The following is a 22,330-nucleotide window of genomic DNA, read 5'->3' as shown; positions in this document are numbered from 1 at the left end:
TTGGTTTAAATATAATGGTATACCTTAAAAGTGATACAGACAAAGAAAAGTGATCACAGTATCACTTTCCTTTGACTGCTTTCTTATCTATGGCTCTGAGGATGACCTTTGACACCCTTACCGCCGAAGTACTGCCAGGTTTTCTTCTTCTTCTGAGAGAGAAGCATGTCTGGTGCCACCGTTATGTATGGGAGACTCCACCTGGACACACACCCATTCATAGATAGTATTTGCTTTGACAAAAACATCTCAACCTTTTTGAGGAATATTTATTACATTTTTTTTATGACCGTTTAAAAGCCCTTGTAGCGACGGGCACTGGAAATTAGCAATAGCTATAAATGCTGTGGTGCTGTACATTGGATAATTGTTGTTCAAGTGTCTATGTGGTAGCATCTGTCCCTATCAAATAAACATGAAATATATATTTACCTCTAACTGATCATCAAAAACTAAATCCTAGTTTAATATTTACTGCCAAACAATTGATCAGTAGTCATAAATTTACCTTTTTGCAGATGGCATTATCTGCAGAGTATCTCCTCTCTTTTCTCTCTTGATCTGAAGGACAGAGAGAAAACAATGTTTTTATACTCTTATTCCGCTAACCAGGTCAGAAGAGCCAAGTCTTAGTACGACTGCTGCACTCTTTCACCAAATCAGTTTATCTATTGATCCAGGCTTACTAGGAGAGGAGAGTGGAGACTTCACTTCAGGTCTTGGCGCTACTGGCTGGACTGGTCTGGTCTGTTTGGCAGCGAGTTTCTTCAGGCTGATGCGTCTCTTCTCAAACATCTCTTGGACGGAGATTTGCTTCTGGAAAACTCTCTCTACCTGGTCCTGATTGGAGACCAAACACGAACATAGTCATTGCAGTGAATTAACTAAAAGATACGCCTGATGTAATGTCATCTGTTAAATCCACTTCCTGCTGACCATGAGCTGAGTAGTGAGCACTGCCTCATACTGGCAGCATATGGCGCTGCGGTCGGCGAGGGTGTGTAGAGGCGCTGTGTCCAGATATCGCTCGAGTTCTTGCAGAGCTGCTTCAGCTCCATCCTGAGACTGACAGCGGTCCACTGGCTGGCTGGCCAACAGGAAGATGCCGTCCTCACACCACCGTGATGCCTTGGGGGGGAAAAGTTTTATAGAAATAATGGACCCCAAAGTCTGGGAAAAGTTCCTTCTTCTATTACTTAACTACAAATAATGATAACACAAAGGAAAGCTCAGCGGATCATCTTTCTTTATCTCCCATGCACATACAATCTGACTGTACCTTCTCCAGAGCGTGGTGGAGCTCCAACGCCGTGAGCAGGAGGCTCTTCTTGTTTCTCAGAGTGGAGCTGATCTCCTCGCACACTCCTCTCAGCTCGCTGCACTTCGGCCTGATGGAGTCCTCGGCATAGTGGGAATTTTCTATCAGCCTGTCACCTTCACTGGCCAGGGACAGGGCACGGTCTAGTACGTCCTATTGAAACACATTGAAGATGTTCTTAATATCAGAATATACTTAAGGATACATAGAGAGCACTGGCTTGGCAGCTAACAGCGGTGGACACATTATCAATCAATCGCTGACAAATGAACAACAACCTCTTCTCGTCCTCTTCCCCAGTCCTCTCCCTCTGAGTGCAGTGTTAATTACTTAATGCTGGATGGAGTGGGACACACTTTGTACAAATCAGTCAAGCTCTTTCTGGTTTTTAAGACCTATATTGGTATTTTCACATGTGAAGCCTGTAGTCGGTGCCAAAATGCAAAGCAGTAGCTTTACATTTTATAATTTTCACATGAAAAAGTCCAATATGTATCATTATATAGATCCAATCCACACACACAGGTGCCACCTCTACCTCTCACTCTGTCTATCGCGCATCTATTTCCACTCAGTCCAAGTGAGTGGGGGATGGAACAGGGTATCACATTGATTATATCCTTAGCCATATGGCTTCAAGGATGCATCAAAGGTGAAAGTGTTGAGCACAAGTGTTTTCTGTTCCACGGGTTAGGAGATTGTGTGTGTGTGTGTGTGTGTGTGTGTGTGTGTGTGTGTGTGTGTGTGTCTTACACAGGCCTTGTCCTCATGGCTGCTGAGCTCTCGGAGGACATGCTCAGCGTGGGCGGGGCTTACGCTGACCTCGGAGAAACCCGACAAACGCTCCGATGTCACGTCAAGCTGGGGGCGCACCTACGAACACACACAGTGTTAATGCTGTGCCATGAGCACACGTGTTACCTGACTAATTTCTCCAAAACTACACTTCCCATAATTCAACTCACTTCACGGAAGTGCTTTTCAAAATGGCGGAGCTGTAAACACTGTTCCAGCTTGGTGTGGTGACGCTCCCAGAAATCATCAAATGCTGTCTGTGTTTCATCCAGCTGACCCAGGAGTCTGAGAGGGAGGGTGGGAAAAAGAAGTGAGGAGGAGTGATGGGAAGAAAGGAGAGAGGATTTATTCATGCATTCAGGGACGACTTCCTCATCTATTTATGGTTCCATTCATTTGGTTCTCTACCTCTGTACAGTAGCTAAGTTTTCCAGTTCATCGTAGGTCATGCTGTATTCAGGGTCTGTCTGTAGAGGCTCGTTTATACACTCCAACAGGCGTCCCCCTTGAGACAGCGCCACCTGCAGGTCCTCCTGGAAATTGAACAAATCATTTTCTTCAACTCTCTTGAGGCAACAGCAAATATCTCTCTCTATTAGAGAAAGAAGGAAAACGCAGAGGGACATATGATTGGGGTTAACATGCACGGAAAAGCATATCCGACCTTCATTTTATCCTTCTTCAGAGTGTGAGTGTGCAGCAGGTTGATGGTGGCCTCGGCATCGTTAGGTAGTTCTGTCTCTGCAAGCTCAGTGCCAAACGCCTGCAGAGTCTGAGCCGTGGTCTTCACCATGAGGGCAAATGCCTCGATTGCCTGTGGAGGAGACATTCAGTTCGTACAACAATAGTCAAACTGGTAAAATGATGCAGAAGTATGTGCATGCACTTTTATTTTGCCATGTGCAAAAAACTTGAGCGAGAATAGGTACTTCAAAAAAAACAGAAGAGTGTGTGTGTGCTTGTGTGTGAAAATCTAGCCATTCATTCTACAGGCAGTGCCATATAGCAACCTCATTAAGCTAATGTATGTGTGTGTGTGTGTGTGTGTGTGTGTGTTCACATACAGTACGGTGTGAGATCCAGCTGTCATGGCAGTATTCCTGCGTGCCTCCCAGCTCTGTGGTCAGTTGTCCTGGGTCGATATAGGCATGGAGCTCAGTCACTGAACTCAGCATCACCACCTGATAAAACACACACCACCAACTGATTATATAAAGAATTATGTGTTCAGATAGAAATTAGAACTTCAGAATAATTCAAACAAAAGCAATACATAAATAAATAAATCAATAAAGGAAAGACAGACAGGTACAATGTACAAGTCACCTTCATTTTGAACTCATCCCTGTTGTACTTGAACAGGAAGTCTGACAGAGTCCGCTGGAGCAAAGTAGTGGGACGTAACACCAGAACCAAGTGTAAGTTCCCTGGAAATGAACCCTGAGAGAGGAAAAAGGGGATGTATTATTATTATTATTTATTATTTATTATTAATCTATTAGTATGTGCATCTTTCCATTTTAGAGCAAATCAGGTGTGGAAATAGTCTAGCCAGTGTAAAGATTAGTGACATGCATTGTTTTATATTTTGAAATTCAGGCTTTGACTTCTTGTTTTTATAGTGAGGTTGAAAGAAATAGCTGCTTTCATCACTTCTATGCAATCATTTTTATTCTTTAACACTCCAGGTTTAGAGTCCTGCTGTAGAGGTATGTAGCTAGATGGAGCCCACTTGTGTGACAGCCATCCCTCTGCTGGCAATCCTGAACCATGAAGAGGTTCTTCTGGGATTTAATATCCACTAAATCTCCTACAAATCTTTAGATGTTGTTCCCCTGTTACACCTTCCATCTAGAAATCTGTGACTACAAGGTAAATTAGTCTGGGTCTTTGGGAGTAACCATAGCTTCTGTCTCTCCACCTCCACACTAACAGGTTAAAAGCATATCAAATTGCCTTTACACAGACAACAGCCCACTCGGCTGAAAGGCTGTATTGGTCATAGCTTCCTCTAAAACCCTGGGTGAATTGCTTCAACCTGTCAGGCATCATAAATCAATGTAGGGACACACACACACACACACACACACACTCATAAATCCTCAGCGTTGCCATAAATAAAGTGGCAGATAGTGGTGGACATATTGTAGAAAACATTGAAAATATGCAAGAAGTATAAAGCTGATCACCTCCCAATTAAACATCATATGCATTCCTAAAAGCAGGAATGCAATGTTAGTAGTAGTGGTGTTTAGTGAGCAATGCTAGCTATTGCTGCTAATGCAAACAACCAATTGACTAGCAAATTACATTATAACCTGACCATGGGACCCGGGATTATATTGCATTATTTGAGTTAACAACATAGTAACTGGTGCCCACATTCTCTATAAAAATGGTGCCACCCACTGCCTGCATCCATCATTGTCAGCACAACGCATATTTTCAACTGAATCACAACCCATGAAACTGCTTTGATAGAATCAGTAAAACAAATACTGGACATGGCTTTAATTTAGTCTACAAGGAGACCTGCACTCACACAGAGGCACACATACATTACAGTCATGAAATGCCTGCAAGGTGTTGCCATGGAAACCATCCTCCTTGAAAAACGCATGGAGCGAGATGGAGAGTGCATGACGGGATGCAAGCGAGAGTGATGATACAGAGAAAGACTGTGTGTGTGTGTGTGATAAATTAAGGGAGAGAGAGAGAGAGAGAAAGAGCGACAGAGAGTAACTGATGTCTGTCAGTTTGTGTCTATGTTGCTGCAGCTCCACTTTGCTGTCCCAGTCATTTATTTTTGACACACACACACACACACACACACACACACACACACACACACACACACACACACACACACACACACACACACACACACACACACACACACACACACACACACACACACACACACACACGCGCTATGATGCTTATGAAAGACAGCCAGGTTGGTAAGTTCCTTTCCAATTTCCAAGCAACTGACAGAATATTTTAAATAAATAACACCACACCCTCCCTTAAGCTCTAATTAAAGCAAATCACAATTGCTTTAATTCAGCATGTTTATCAGCTGAATATATATATAAGCAAAATGTTCTCCTACCAATAACACACCAGACAAAACACAGAAAGCAATATATCTGTAATTGGAATCCATTCAATTTAATAAACCCTGAGAGGTCTTGGTTTAATTTGTACCTCTGCATTAACATGATAATACACAATCTGCTCGGTGCATCCCCCTGACAGATGAACCGAGACATGCTAATGTGCATACACATCTCCCGGATACACACTTATACATAAAAGCGATGTAGAAGCGCACGCACACACACACACACACACACACACACACACACACACTTCTCACAGACAGAAAGCACACATAAATAAATGATTAGGATTAGAATATAATTTTCTGTTGACCGGGGTGATGTATATTCTTTCAGGGAGGAAAACCACTACATTCATGTCCTCTAATGACATCCACATTGTTCTCCTGGGAGTTGGATAGCCCCCACATTAAACCACCTCCCTCCACATGCTCTAACCCCCCCTCTGTCTATATCACTGCTTTTGGACATAAAAAGAGAGATGAACTGCTGTACTGTAACTGCTTTTTAGCTGCTATGTTACAAATGTGACAAATTCAAGCCTCTCCTTTGCACCAGATGATAGAGCTATCTGTTTCTAACCCTGCAGCAATGTCCAATGCTTCAATGACTGCATATTTCTTACCCTAAATCACAAAGACGGGCTGCAACAGAGATGATGGTGTGCCATCATCATTTGACTGCAAAAGCATGTGGATTCACCCCGTTTGTCCTAAATACATTTTGGTATTTGGATGGTGGATCTACAGTGCTCAAGTGGAAGCCTGTTGTTTAAGTATCCATAAAAGATACAGAAAGTTATGCTAATAAGAGCAAGCAATTGTTGCTTATTTCATGATGACTATAAACTAGATGTCAAAGTTCATCCTCAGTTTTATTTACCGCTTTATTCCATCACTGTACATGAGACTAAAAACTACTGGTCAGACAACCAACATGGCGGCGTTTGAGCATCTGAACATGTACACTAATCTCTGGCTTTACATGACAATACTGCCATTTTTTTTCTTCCGGGGGGTGAAACCAGCAAACAGCAGCGGGCCACCTTGAATGGCCTTGATGAGCAGAGCGCCTCACGGGAAGACGAATGACATTCATTCTCTGGTAAGACTGTGTGTCATTGGCTGGTGGACAAAGCGGGCATTGCCCAAGAAGGACATGTACTGCGGAGGATTGGCCCGAGGGGGACTGAGGAGGAGAGCGTGCGAGACACCGCTCTCACCACCTGCTCCTAATGCCTTCAGGTTAAGTTATAATGCTGCCTGCTTCCATCATGGCCTTCTCGGAATACCATTCACACACTCCACCTCCCCTACATTAAAGCTGATCATCTGGTGTATATTTTTGAACAGGAATTATATTTAAGTATATTGTATGACTAAATAAAGGCCCGTCTTTGCTGATAAAAGTCTTGATTGCATTTTTCATTACCTTGTTCTTTTTTTTATGTCATCGGTATTTGCATCATGCAACATTTCTCTTTGTGTTGATGGCACTGTAATTGTTTTGACTTCCTGAAAACATGCCAGGCACAGAAATAAATCCCTACTGCGATCATTTTGAGATATACTGTTAACCAAAATGGCACCCCTAACAAGACTACCTGCCTCTAACCTGCTTGCCGGTCATTGGTAAATCTGATGACCTGCTGTACAGCATCAGACAGGAAGCTGCAGAAATGACTCGCAACATGATAATCCATAACAGAAAAGATAAACAGTAACCTCAACCACTGTCTTTGTTTACAGTTCTAACACTATGATTTCATTTTCAACAATAGAATGGTATTAAATAATACACATTTCAACAAATGTAGCTGAAAATAAAAATGCAGTGTTCACACTTGTTATTTACTTGTGTGCTGTGTGGGAAGTAGAAATAGAAAATGACTCAAAGGAGCAAAGAGATGGTAGAAAACTAGAACAAAGAAGAGAAGTAATGGATGAAAAAGAGGAGGGAGATAGAGGGTGGTGATCAGCAGGAGAGGTAAAGGGAAAATAGGAGAGCCTGCTGAGAAGCTTCTGCTACCTGCCTCTCTCACATCTTAAAGACTGGATATGATCGGTTGTGGGACTCATTTTATCTAAGCTATTATTTCCCATAGTTTTTGTCAACAAATATGATGATGATTTATACTGATTAAACAAACTTTAAACTAATTAATGAGCTTTACGGGTTCCACTACGTGGATTTTGTTCCCGTCCCCCGCCCCGACCGGTTTTCAGTCTTAAGGCAGTTACAGACCAACCAGATGGCCGACCCCCAGCACAAAAGGCAGTTGGACTGATCAGTCTCCCCGAGTTGGTCAAAAAAGTGCCTCGGAACACACCAAAGCGACGAGACGTAATTACGTCTCCATAACAGCAGGCGGCGCTAATCTGTATTGTCGCCCAAAAAATGAAAACTGGCAGCTGATTGGACGAACTCGTCACATGGATCTGGCTGCTGCTTCCGGATTTGGGATTTTTCAAACAGCCATTACTGGCGACTCATTCAGATTACGATCTCATCTTGTACTAAAATAGTTCACTGAAAGGTGTTTCTGAAAACATTTTAAGCGAGAAATAGGCCACGCAGTTGCTGAATCGGTCTTCATTTCAGATCAACAAAGGTCAGTTTAAAAGATTTTCGTCAGATTTTGAGAGGCTTAGTCACGATCATCCCGCTTGCCATTTCCAGGTGAGTCCCGACTGCCCTGTCTCCCTGTCGCCGACTGAGCATGTCAGGTCGGCCAAAATGAAGGCCGACAGCTCCTCCAACGGACGACGGCACGGAACACACCGAACAGACTCGAGTCACTGACCTCGCCAGACTGTCCAACGGCCGATTATCAGCCCGGTGTGTAACTGCTTTTAATGCTAAACTAAGCTGACTGGCTGCTGGCTCAAGCTTCATATTGTATGGACAGTCACGAGACTGCTATCAATCTTGTCATCCAACTGTTGGTAATAACAGTAGAAAATGTGTGTGTTAAAAAAGTAAAAAGTGAGTGTTTCCTAAAATGTCAAACTATTCAGGGTAAAAATCAGGGTTCCTCTGACTAAAATATAATATAACACTGATACAATGTCAGTCACTGGTCATTGATAAAAACATAAAACTATTTAATTAAAAAGGGACTTTGGTTAGTTGAAGGGTTCTAAATCAATACTATTTTTTACATTTATACTACAAAATAAAAGAATTTCCCATGTATCTTAGTTTGTTTTTCATTCTTTCACATGGATAACACCAATTATAACAGAGAGACAATGACTGATTGGCTCCCTGCTATCAGTGCAACCCACAGTCCATCAACGTCCCTTTCAAGGACATGTACTGGGCCAATGGACTGGAATAAAATAATAGACCTGGAATGGTCCATTATGGGTGTCTTGAGTGTACAGATGTTTGTGTGTACAGGTTAAACTGACTTGGTGGAGTCATAATAAAGCAAGGGGCTTCATAATGGCTTATTGTCACAGTGGGGATAGTTTCTTAGAAATTCCATGGAAAGACCATTAGTTGTGATTATAATCTGTGTCCAATTAGCATATATTAGCATATATTTGCATATATTGAACATGCTAAGTGGTGTAATACAGGTGGAGCATCTTAACAACAGATGTGTAGGGTGTGGTGAAGCTTCATCCTCATGTTGGCAGAGCCAGCTAATCATGATTCAAAGATGGAGAGGACAATCCAGGAAACTGCTAGAGTGATTCCAAAATAAATCATAAAGGGAGCTGTGTTAGTATCTGGAAACCTCACCCTAACCACAAATTTCTTTCAAATACAACGGTTTCTTTTTCTACTTTTATTTTTTATATTAAGGGCCTCAGACAGCAGTCACTTTGATTCTCAAGTATGTTTTGAAATGAATCAATTCCTCTCTCTTGCTTTTTTTCTGTTCAAGATTCTCTTTCTTTAGTTTTTTGCCTTTTCTCTTCTCTTCATCCCCCACTTTCCACTTTTGAGCAATTCCCTGGATCCCTTCTCTTTCACTCTTTTATTGCCTCTTCAATTCAACATGTCAGAAAGTTTTACGCTGTCCAAAAAGTAGGCTAGTAGGCCAGTGGCACAATTATAGAATCAGACTAATGGCTCAACCAGTTTGGACTTTTTATGTCCAACAGGACAGTATCTCATTGCACACACTATGTTCACATGTTGCGAGAATCTACCACCGACTCCAGCATAATATGCTATTTTTAACTCCCCTCCTGCTTCGTTTCAACATCCAGAAAGAAAACAATTGGCCTAATTGCCAGTACATGTCCTGTCCTTTCTATACACAGCGAATGAATAAAAACAAACACACACACACACACACACAATGTACAGTTTGTACAAGCTAGCAAAACATCCATTACTCTAAGTGGTGACAAACCAAATTATACACACACACACAGCTGACACCAGCAACTAAACCCACAGATCCATGTTTAAACAAGCATTACCGCGTGTAGAGTAATGCACACACACCAAAACAGCCATTTGTAGTCGTCAGAGGTACTTCATCAGCAAATGATGCACACAAACAAACTAATCCAGTGCACACTACAGTCTCACAAACACCCACACACACACACACACACACACACACGGTCTTACTGCGATGCGGAGCAGGGTAGCCCTGACAGCAGCCCATCGGTCCAGTCGTCTGTCGATGACCAGATTGAAACCCACTCCTGATGCAGCAACGCTGCAAAAGAGAAGCATACACTGTTATTACCAAGGAAACCATTTTTTGACGTTGTCAAGATGAGGATGAAGGAATAGATTAATGTCCCACTAATCCTATCGATCAGGTTTTATCCTGATCACAAAAAATATGCAAATAAGTTGCAACTTTTCAAATACGTCTCCATCTTTGGTACTAATCACCCAACACTATGATATTCCTGCACTGCATTTCCCAGAGAGTATTTGTCTCTCAAACAAGGAAGCTGGTAATGTGATTCTGTGTGTAAACAAAAAATATAAAATACATAATTTCAGTAAAAGGCTGTACGGTAAAGTCACTGCCTGGTTAGAGCTTTCAGCAGCTATCATCAGGTCACTATAACTGACACATAATAGCATATATAAAACTTATATAAAAACGACTTTAGCGGTCTTTGTTGGTCTTCACAACAGGAAAAAAATAAAATTATTTTGGGATTAAAAAGCAATACGGTTAAAACATTCATACCAACTGTGTGTCTTTGGTAATCATCTGTCATCAGTGATGATAATGAGACCCTTGTGATTACCATGACAACCTTGGCTCTGCATTGCATTGTGTGTGTGTGTGTGTGTGTGTGTGTGTGTGTGTGTGTGTGTGTGTGTGTGTGTGTGTGTGAATGCAGTATTTCCAGCAAAGGTCCTGCTGGACAAATTGTCATGCATCCTGACACATAAACACACAAGTAAAAAGGACTCAAACACAACACTCACATACACACACTGTGGGGACAACATACGAATACTGCTGAGTTGGTCCATCTGCGTGTCATCATTAGCCAATTTTCATCATCACACACAGACATACCAAGAAAATGTACACACTACACTACCCAGTGAACGCTGCGACATCAAATCCTCAATCCATCTCTACTGGAAAAAAATATTCAGACCACATGAATGAAGCCGGCTGGAAATCTGGGGGAAATCTTTGCTATTCCACGACAAAAAAAAAGAGAACACAAATGCTTAATATCCCACTGTTAGCATCCAGCAATAATCCATTCCTCCTTAATTTTTCCTTATTCCGTTGTTGTCAGTGTTCATATCCTGCATCCACAATCATCTGTTTGCAGCTCCCGGATGGAAAGAGGTGACCGTTCACATCCTTAAAGAGCATCTCCCTCCTCCTTCTCCTTCTCCCTCTGCTCCTTCACCACCTGCCTCCCACCCTCAGCCAATTAAAACTAAGCCCTGCATCTTGCTGTTCTCCCACAACCAATCAGAGCTCAGAGTGTAGCCGATTGGCAGCTGGGTGCAAATAGCTGGTGGGGAGAAAGGGAGGGGACTCAGAGGGGGGATATGAAAGGTGATGAGACACGAAAACTGAGGCCGCCATCAGTATTTCCAGCAAAGGTCCTGCTGGACAAATTGTCATGCATCCTGACACATAAACACACAAGTAAAAAGGACTCAAACACAACACTCACATACACACACTGTGGGGACAACATCACGAATACTGCTGAGTTGGTCCATCTGCGTGTCATCATTAGCCAATTTTCATCATCACACACAGACATACCAAGAAAATGTACACACTACACTACCCAGTGAACGCTGCGACATCAAATCCTCAATCCATCTCTACTGGAAAAAAATATTCAGACCACATGAATGAAGCCGGCTGGAAATCTGGGGGAAATCTTTGCTATTCCACGACAAAAAAAAAGAGAACACAAATGCTTAATATCCCACTGTTAGCATCCAGCAATAATCCATTCCTCCTTAATTTTTCCTTATTCCGTTGTTGTCAGTGTTCATATCCTGCATCCACAATCATCTGTTTGCAGCTCCCGGATGGAAAGAGGTGACCGTTCACATCCTTAAAGAGCATCTCCCTCCTCCTTCTCCTTCTCCCTCTGCTCCTTCACCACCTGCCTCCCACCCTCAGCCAATTAAAACTAAGCCCTGCATCTTGCTGTTCTCCCACAACCAATCAGAGCTCAGAGTGTAGCCGATTGGCAGCTGGGTGCAAATAGCTGGTGGGGAGAAAGGGAGGGGACTCAGAGGGGGGGGATATGAAAGGTGATGAGACACGAAAACTGAGGCCGCCATCGTGTGTGTGTGTGTGTGTGTGTGTGTGTGTGTGTGTGTGTGTGTGTGTGATGGGAGTGCAGCGCTCAGCAGTAAAGGAAAGGTGAAAGAAAGGAGAGGGAGGAGGGACAGAGAGGGAGGAGAGAATAAAGGAGGAGAGGAGGAGAAAGGACAGAGAGAAGAAAAGAAGTGTATATAAATGATTTAATTTGAATTCAATTATAGCAAAAGGTAGTTTATTTAGAAAAATTCTATCTACAACTTCTACATATAATCATCTAAGGTCTTCAAAAATATCTTTTGTTTCCTTTCTGGAACTCGTAATTTCTCAAAATAGCTTCTCCTGCAATCTTTCATTATCATAATCTATTTATTTATGTTTCTTTTGTGGCTCTTTCCTTGTGGCAGGCCTTTGGTATTGTGCTGACATCTGTTGGCTCCATGTGGTACTGCACCTTCACAAATTGGCCAGATTCCTTTCACAGTTTGTTTGTTGTCAAACCAAATGAAGCTGCGGGGAAGATGTTGTGTGCATGTGTGTGCGTGGTGCTAACCTGGGGATGCTGCTGAGGTAGCTGAGGACATTTTGGACCTCCTCCTCCTCCAGCTCGCTGAAATCTGGGAATTCTGGGAAGACGATGATAGGGTTGCCGTTCATCCCGCGGCCCCCTGGAGACACAGAGGTCAGGAATGAAGCAAACTCTGATTAAAGATCAAATGAGTAAAAAAAGATTACAGTTTAGGCCTTCTTTTTGTAGCTGTATTCTCATTTTCTAAATGGAGGAAATAAACTCTCTGGGTCCTTTCATTTCAAGGATTCTAATCCTATACAAAAGACAAAAACTTAAACTTATAAAAAGGGACACACACACACACACACACACACACACACACACACACACACACACACACACACCCACCCCTCTTTGGTTGGTGGGTCAAGTTGCAAAGCAGATCATCATGTTGATGAATTATTCACATGCCGTCATTGGGCAGGCATTATCGTCATGGTAACCCAACACAGGGCCCCAAGTGTGTGTTTCTGTGTACATACGTGATTTTTGTTTTCATGTTGCTATGTGTGCATTTTGATGTGACTGGTCGTTTGTGTACAGATTTAAATAAAATGTCAAACTCTACATGAGAGCTTTACTTTGCAAGACAAGTTGACTTTGGAAGAACATTTTCAAGTACAGCATGCATATACTTGTCTTTCTTCAATTTGCTATTTAGTGAAACAACAGAAACAAGACATCACATTTTAATTACAAGAAAAATAAACGGAACAAAAGCTAAACCTCAAAATTGTTTTTATGTCTAAAGGAAATTAAGGGGACACGGCAAATGGTTAATTAAGTTGATGCTTCTGAAGCTACAGCACACCTCCGTTAATACACAGAGTTTAAATTAACACACATAAATAGAGATCATTGTCAAAAGTCCAGAATAACCTTTCAGGCGATGCCACTTTAAAGTCTGCAGACTGAGTAAAAGTGGAACTATTTCTGGAATCTGGATGGCAAATCTGTTGTGTTGAACTTGAATTGTCCTGTCATCAGAGACACACACTCACTTTGATTTCATCACCAGTACAATGCTGTCACAGTTTGACAAAAGAAAAAGCTGTTGAAACTTCGGACTGAAAGCCTTTAACTAGGGCTGGGCAAAAATCAGATATCACAATATTTTTGACCAAATACCTCGATGTCGATATTGCGGCGATATTCTAGGGTTGACAATTGGTGCTTTAACAAAATATCTTCACACTTAGATTTTAGATAAATAATCATCAGTAATGTGGACATAATGTCTTAGTGGGGAAAAGGCAAATAATAGATCAGCTAGAACAGTCTGGTAAGTTCAGAGAAGTACATCACTTTACTGTAATGCAGCCTTTAAAACCAGTAAAAGACAACACTTACACCAGTAAAAGACACCAAAATCTAAGACGATATCTAGTCTCATATCACAATATCGATATAATATCGAAATATATTGCCCAGCCTTACCTTTAACAGACCTACCCGATCGAAAGAGAGGAAATCAGGTAAACAGAATCTTCTGTATAGGGGTAAATTCAGGGTAAAACTCCCACAGAAATTTATTTAGACTCCACATGTGTCGTTCTGTTGCATTGTGTTTATAATCCTAATTTGCTCTATCCTTAAATAAACCCCCCCTTTAGTTTACTTTAATGTGATTTTGCACCAACAACCAAATTCCCTAATCTAATCCATGCTGCCTATTTAAGACCTATCTGAGGTTACTAGTTCATCCTGAACTTCACCACTTTACTTCACTACAAGTCTAACACAGTAATTCAACAGCAATGCATTGCTTCATTTCATTGTATTGCTAAGCTTATTCAACATGTTGGGTATACCTGCACTTTTACTTTTGTTATAATGGAGGAAAACATCACTTGCAAATGTTTGTTTAGAGTTGCAGTTAAATTGTTCAATTTGGTTAAATTGAGCATCTCGCACAAGCTAAGTATCACTAAACCCTACTATACAATTACATGAGAACACACAGTTATATTTAAACTGGTTGCCCAGGTTCACACAGTGCCCCACATCCTCGGTCGACGGTCAGGAGAGAAAGAAAATCAAGCCAACCTGGCAGGATGGCAAACTGTTTCTGGAGTTCATGGCCGATTTCTGCTGCAAACGGACCATCCTCCCTCTGCAGAATGTCATCTGAAGAAAAGACAGAGAGATGGAGATATATTTATTAGATGCTTATGTCTCCACACATAAAACACATCTATATTATCACCCTGTAAAGCTGGCAAACATGCTGAACTTTATCAGCGGTTTGCAATTAAGGACACCTGATTGCACTGGCTGAAGAGGTCGGGCGACTGTCTTACAAAAGTTAGAAATGGGATCAGATGACAGAGACAGGAGAAACAGGAGTTCAAATAAGGATGTCAGGAGTGTTGTAGCTGCTTAACAGAGTTGGGATATGGAGCCAATAATCCAGTGTGACCCATTTGGTCTTTATAGCCAACAGCCAACCTATTTTTTATTACAGATACATGTAATTCAATCAAGTATATCAACTTGTTGGCTTGCTATTGGTGTTGCTGCCTCGTTAACCTTTCCTAGCCTTGTTGTTAAATACACAGATACACATAAACTGAGACTATATTGATTTACAGTAAAGACTGATTAATTTCTTCCCTTTAAAAATATAAATAATATATGTATACAGTATGCATTTTAGCTGGAAACAAGGGGAGGAGGCCAGGAAGTGGGGGAAAAAAGGAGGAAAGATGGAAATAAAGAGGAGAGCGAAAAATGAACTTCATGAGAAAATGCAAAGAGGAGAAAGGGAGGTAAACAGCATTTGGACGTCCTCCTTTCTACGGCCAAGCTGGATTACAATAATCTCATTAGGCCGTTGAGACATGGAGAGACAGAGGAAAAAAGCATTCTCCACCACCCATTGCTACGTGTGACCCATGTATGCCAAACACAAGGAAGAGAATTGTTAATTGTGTACACTGGTGTGTGTTTCTGTGAATGAAAACTGTAATGTTAGTGTTAGTGTGTGTAAAGGAGCATCGCTGTAAAGTGCGTGCGTGTGTGTGCGTGTGCGTGTGCGTGTGTGTGTGTGTGTGTGTGTGTGGACACAGGCTGGCACTGAGAGTGGTGTGAGGGAAGTGTGGCAAGGTTTCCAAGCAGTATGGTAGGGCTGGCAGTGAGAGGCAATAATTACCATCTAAGTGCAAACCGAGCAAACTGTTTTTAGAAAAGAGTTCACTTGTTTTCTGCAGCAGCTCCATATGATGAAGAAACCCGACAGATTAGGAGCTTAGATTCTCACTAATGCTATATACAGTGTGTCAGCGCACCGTTGGCTAGATAGTGACTCACACCACACACTGTAGGTCTCATGTGTAGTCCACACTTGAGCAGCATGTGTGAGAGTAGGCAGCGGTTTACAATTAAATAGGCAACAATGTAGTTATGTGCGTGCGCACACACACACACACACACACACACACACACGGCTCCTTATATCAGGGTATTACATTAAGATGACAGAACAGTGACTCAGGAATTATCCCATGTCTGTGCATATACACATATACAGGAACACCCTGGATCAAATATCACACCGACAGAAAAAGCAGCATGGACAGAAGAGGAAGATGGGGAAAAGGAGAAAGGAAGGAAATAGGCAAGAGAAGAAATGAGTGAGAGATTTTATAGAAGGGATTCATTGATAAGCAAAAGTAGGAAAGAAGAAGGGAAAGAGTTAAGAGTCCAAAAGAGGGTATGTACACAATTTTAAGCAGGATACTGTTTAGAGAGATGGTTAACGTGGCACTAATACAAGTCCACTTCCATAGACCTTAACAGACCCCAGAGCTTCGAGCAAAGTCAACCAGCCTGTAATTTAGCCCAAAACAACAGCTCTGCCACAATTAGCAGAAACCAAAAAGGAGGAAGAGATGGGAAGAGAGGATGTGCTTTGGAATGCGAATAGCTCTATGAAAACACAATGGATAAAGCATAAACGAGTTATGGCTGTGTTTATGAAATGCTCAGATGTTCAGACTGTGTGTGAGCGGGTGTGTGGTCATATGTCAGGGTGTGTGTTTCAGTGTGTTGTCGGGCCAGCTGTCAGTTCAGTGTGTCAGGCAGTAAGCTCGGGTTAAGACCCAAACTCTGGAGCACAGCCAGGCATGCGCAGCGCTCTGACTACAGTCTGACTCTACTTTCTTTCTTTCTCTTTCTTTCTTTCTGCGCTCGCGTCTTTGACCTCAAACCCATTAGTCAAAACCTGGAGGCAGGCCTCTGTATCGGTTACCATTCACAAACTATAAGCACTCTCTCTCATGATGTAAAAATGTAGGCGATAGGAATTACAGCCTTTGAGTCTCTATTAAATGAACTGACCCAGGAGTCACTCAGCAGTTACTATCACCATGGCAACCTTTAATTACAGGTGGGAACACACAGCTGATTGAGATTTGCTAATTAGAACCTTTCCCACTTTTCCAACTCTTTCTACTCCTTCAGCTGGGTCTGCATACACACTAAAGCCAGTAATGCAGTTCATTGTCTCCTTTTCAACATTCGGCATTCACACCTTCTCTAGTTTATAATATCCGTTGTTGCTCTCTCCAGTTTTCTTTAAATCAATTCATCTCTCTGAATATTATGAAATAAATTTGGCCTGTCTCAGCCCGTCTTTTGCATTCCAATAAATTAATGTTGGAATTGGAAAAAAATTTGGGAAAAAAAAAACTAACTATTTGAAACAAACCATGGATGCTGCCTATAGGGGTGAATGGTGCACACATAGACATTCAGGCGTCGGGCTGCTTTTCATTGGTGCTGAAACCCTAAAACTCCCTGCTTTGTCCTGAGTCGAATGAATGAAATTAAACTATAGCAGCTAGGCTGCAAGGGAACCCCTTTTTTTCCTCACACACACACACACACACACACACACACACACACACACACACACACACAAAGTGGGGCAATGCAGCCAAACACAAACAGTGATTATGGGGGGGCCTAGAAAGAATGTCCCTCCACCTCCTTGTACCCTTCCCCCAAGCCCAGACACCCCTTCACTATTTCATTCATCCTTTTTTTCCAGGGGCTTAGCTAAGGGGCAAACTGATACATAACCCAACTTTCTCCCATTAAACTAAATATTACACCATTCAACTCTGTTTTATCAGGATCACTTCTGCTCTATCTGCATTTCTATTCAGCAGTTCAATATACTTTCAAGTCAAAGGTGCTCTTTTGATATAACGGGTATTAACATGTGTCATAACTTATGGGACAAACTTAACGACAAGTAAAAGCCAACTGAATCATACCGATTCTTGAGTGTCTCCCGCTGAATGCCTGTTTGTGTGTGTCTGTATGTGTGAGAGAGGATTTAGAGAGGTGAAAAGATAGTGGAGAGGAGGAGGGGAAGAGGGGGAATGAGGCAGTCGAAAAAAGAAGAAAAAAAAAAAGAGCATAGAGGTGCTCTCGTCTCAATAGGATGAAGTGGAGGACAGGGTTTCTTTACACATGCCTACATATTTAATGTGTTGGCCTGGTGCTAGTGGATACTGTGGATGTGTTTTCTCTGCTGTAGGGGGTCAACAGCAGTACACGTTACTGTAAAGTATATGCAAACACCAAAACCTACATTATAAACTAATATACTACGAGGTGGCCATTAGGGCTGCACAATATATCTGGGTTTTTTTAATCGTCATTGCGATGTCAACGGTCGCAATATACACATCGCAAAAGGCTGTGACATATCGCGAAAGAGAGACTTTTTTGTTAGTTGAAAGAAAATATCAGCAGAAAACTGCACTTTAAAATGGAACTGTCACTTTTTTAGTGGAGCCTTTTATATTCAATTCAAATGTTCATTTGTTTAATAAAGGAAAGTTGAAAATGACTTCCTTTTGTTTTAAATTTAACAAGCAGTTTTTTGTATTTTAGCAGAACACTGAAAGCAGCAGAAATGCAGAACTGAGTATACTTCAAAATGTGTCCATTTATCGCATGTAATATCATTATCACGATATTCAACGTTATTGCACATCGCATATTTTACTCATATCGTGCAGCCCTAGTGGCCATCTCTTTGTTTTAGAGCTACAACAATTATAAAATGTTGGCTGTAGGTGCCACCTTCTCAAATGTGAACTTTTTAAGCTTTTATTTGTCATATATGACAGTAAAAACTAAAGATCTTTGAGGGTTTTGGACTGTTAAAAAAGAAGCAAATTTGAGGACACCACCTTTGGCAAAATTTCATTTTTGACACTTAGTATCTTGCCTACAGCCTCAAAAATTAGAGTTAAACTAATGAATCACTGTGCTGAAATCACGAGGCCAGTATTGGTCTAACTAAATAATATGAAGTACTGCAATTCAAACAGGACTATAGTCTGAAGTACCACCAAAATACAGTCTTGGTTTGGAGCATCATCTGTCTCAGCATCTCACCCCTACACAGTTAACCATAAATAAGGGAGTACAATGCACACACCTTGCATATGTGTGTGTTTGGATTAGATGACAACTAACACTCCTCTACAATGTAATTTGTAAAAACTCAATTTGTGAAGCACACTTTGGTTAGGTCAGTACTCCGTGGCGAAAGAAAGACAAGAGCCCAATTAAGTCTCAAGGTACAGTCCATTACATATAGTCGATTACTGTCACACACACACACACACACACAGTTTTTGTTCTGCAGTCATGTTCCTACAAGTTTTCATTGCTACAACACATATTTTCAGTTCAAACATGGCAGCCAGCTGTTCTCTGCTGGTTAATGGCTGCCAGTGCTGGTGTGCTGGTCAAAGTTCAAAGCCACAGGAAGCTGGAGAGCTGTCTGATGCACACGTGCACGCGCGCGCACACACACGCGCGCACACACACACACACACACACACACGGTTGGACACAGAGGTGCACCAACACACAGAACCAACTTCAGACATAAAGAAAAATATGTAGTATATTTATACAATTTAAGGTAATATGTTTTGGATGCTGTAGATTACAGCCACATTTCAGGGACTTCTCAGCTAGATTCAAGCAGTTGTTTCTGAGATCGCTGCCTAAAATGATAATTATTAGTATGTATGCAAAAATATGCAACAGGCATGTATCCTAATATTCTAGGCTATAAAGAGTGTGCCATAGGACTATATTGTGATAAAGAGGATGTCCTATGATCTTAGATATTGATCCTGACTAATGATATGGCATCATAAAAGTAAAGGATCAAGACAATCATAAGACAGACGTCCAGCACTTAAGTTCTCCATCTGCTGCTCTGGTATGTACCAAATGGAAAGGACTGACTTGGAATGCAGACTTGAAGGCACTATGGGTGTGTGTGTGTGTGTGTGTGTGTGTGTGTGTGTTTAAAAGTTGTTGGGTATTAAATTCCAGCAGTGAGATGGTCATCTGTATTGTGTGCATTTGCATATAGAGAAGCAAGGATTTGCCAGCCGCTCTGCAGCTGTGTGTGTATGCTCTGAGCTCTATTATTTGACATTATTTCCAGGGTTTACCAAAGCTCCATCTGTTACTGCTGTGGGGTATCTGACACACACACACACACACACACACACACACACACACACAAACAACAACTGGGTCACAGGACCAACAGTGACCTGGAATGTCTGTGTGTGTGTAGTGCCCATACCCAAAGCTTTAATTAGTGTGGATCAGGAAAATAAAAACAGCAGCCAGAGGAACATTAAAATATTACAGATGGTCACGTCAGTTCAATCCCGATTGTCTGGGTTCTTCAGCAGTCACTCTGAAATCAGGGGACACCCAGGAGTCACTGAAGATAATGCTGAATAATTTCACTTTTACAGTATTTGCACTTCATGATCCCAGTTCGAGGATGCATAATATCACTATCCCAATAGAAGGACTATTACTGCATTCAGTGTAGACACTTCAGTGATCCAATATTCAGACAATAACAAGTGGCCTGACACGTGGTGTCTCAGGGTTCAGATTCAGAGAAAATTACCTCACATGAAATGCATCATAAGGCTGTAAGAATTATGATAAATTCAATTTATAAATTTGAATGTACAGTATGTATCAGTGAATGGGATTTATTTCACGCTATTCATTAATTGTTGAAATTGTCAGCAGATGTGTGTCATAAAAACCTATTTACTTTCTGCAATAGTTTTCTTGGTTAAGTCCTATTTTTTTGCTGCTGCCATGCCTCATCCTATATGTATGTCTTGGGAAGGCCAAGAAGATGAAAGCTCTTCCTCCATACATCCAGCAACGGTTAGAAATCCAGAACAATGGCTATAGGCCTGACTCTATCACTGGCAGTAAGCCCTGATTTACTGAATAGATAGTGGCATCATCATCTCAGCAAAACAACACACTACTGTCCCACTGTCTGCAGTCTGTGCTGCTGTCACAACACACACACACACACACACAGACACGCAACCGCTCGGTGGCCGAGTTCCCATCAAACGCTCAAGCAAATCCATTGCCAAAACTAACAATTAGCTGAGATTTCATTATCTAGGATGGCAAAAAAAATTGCGCTTCCTCAAGAATACACATGAATAAATACATACATTGCATTAAGAAAATACAGAAAAGTTGTTAATGTTCCCCAGTGTCACATTATGTAAAAATACTTCAGCCATTTATCTACCTCTTTATTTATTTAATACTGTAAATATTGCTCTTGTTATTTAGAACATATATTTTTAGTGCCAACAACAACAACTTTCAATAACTTTTACATGGTCTCAAAGTAAAGACAAAGAGAAGCTGAAACTCGTGCTAAATGTTACAGCAATAGACCAACATTTTGTTTAAATGAGAAGATTGATAAGACTCTCATAATTCTATTTGTAGTATGAAGCTACAGCTGGCTAGCTGAGCTTAGCATAAAGACTGTAAGCAAGAGGAAACAACTAGCAAGGGTAATATCACTATCAGCACTTCTAAAGCTCTATAATTAAGATGTTATATGTTGTTTGTTTAATCCATACAAAACTGTATTGTAAAAATGATAAAGGTGTATTTCTTGGTTAGGAGCAGTTCCCTCCTTGGAGATTCCACTCTTTTTAAGTTATCTTAAAAATGTGCACCCATTATTTGTGCATGGAGAACGTCACCATAATGTCACAATCTGTGCCAAAGTGGCACTGAACCTCCACCAGCTTTGAGACCTGTAGTCTCATGAAAATGTATAAAATCAAGTACCTCCTAAACGCTGTGATCTGTTGAGGCATCTGTGGTGCAACTCACTAAACTACAAAGCATGTACTGACAATTATGTGGGTTTAAATACAGTTCCTCCTCCCTTCCTCTCTCTCCACCATTAGGAGTAAAAAAAAACAGCAGCCTTTTTTTAGTTTGCCTCTGGCCATAGCTACCAGTCATTACACTACACAGAACAAAGAACAACATAAAAGCTGAGGAAGAAAATGACATACGCAGAGAGAATATGAGCGAGGCAGCAAACAATAATAGAATCCAAAAGGTCTGTGTTTTTACCTGCCCTAAAAGAAACTTGCAGCTGTAGGAAGAACCTGACACTACTCTTTTACACACATCATAACACCATGCACTGGAAGAAAAGGTCACTGAGGGTGTGTTGGATTCACTTCAGGGTGTTTTGAGGATAGTACGATTGGTTACATTGACTCTGTGCAAAACTAAATTGTGTGAAACCACCTCAATTCTAATATTCACTGAGGAGAGTAAACGGATCTGATCTTGGCTAGCACAGAAATTTGATCCGAATCAGTTAATATTATTTTGTATCTGTGCAGAATTTGAGGAGGCCATACTCAAAAGGT

At 41.3% G+C, this 22,330-nt stretch overlaps 1 protein-coding gene across 4 annotated transcripts in view; it reads right to left on the bottom strand.

The window, feature by feature from the left end:
- The window catches only part of mcf2la (mcf.2 cell line derived transforming sequence-like a), a 47,512-nt gene that overhangs the window by 10,175 nt on the left and 15,007 nt on the right, over nt 1-22,330 (bottom strand). For all 4 annotated transcript variants that reach the window (XM_078243529.1, XM_078243526.1, XM_078243527.1 and 1 more), the window contains 14 exons: nt 14,595-14,675; nt 12,531-12,645; nt 9,829-9,919; nt 3,440-3,553; nt 3,178-3,294; nt 2,778-2,927; nt 2,522-2,646; nt 2,284-2,398; nt 2,072-2,191; nt 1,280-1,471; nt 937-1,128; nt 687-840; nt 509-561; nt 122-201 (listed from right to left, as the gene is read on the bottom strand). In XM_078243529.1, the coding sequence (XP_078099655.1) occupies nt 122-201; nt 509-561; nt 687-840; nt 937-1,128; nt 1,280-1,471; nt 2,072-2,191; nt 2,284-2,398; nt 2,522-2,646; nt 2,778-2,927; nt 3,178-3,294; nt 3,440-3,553; nt 9,829-9,919; nt 12,531-12,645; nt 14,595-14,675 (1,699 nt within the window). The remainder of the gene's footprint in view (nt 1-121; nt 202-508; nt 562-686; nt 841-936; nt 1,129-1,279; nt 1,472-2,071; nt 2,192-2,283; nt 2,399-2,521; nt 2,647-2,777; nt 2,928-3,177; nt 3,295-3,439; nt 3,554-9,828; nt 9,920-12,530; nt 12,646-14,594; nt 14,676-22,330) is intronic.

Source organism: Sander vitreus, chromosome 24 (genome assembly GCF_031162955.1).
Source record: "Sander vitreus isolate 19-12246 chromosome 24, sanVit1, whole genome shotgun sequence".
NCBI classification, from domain to species: Eukaryota; Metazoa; Chordata; class Actinopteri; order Perciformes; family Percidae; genus Sander; species Sander vitreus.
The sequence above is the reverse complement of the archived record's forward strand: the minus strand, read 5'-3'. Positions and strand labels throughout refer to the sequence as shown.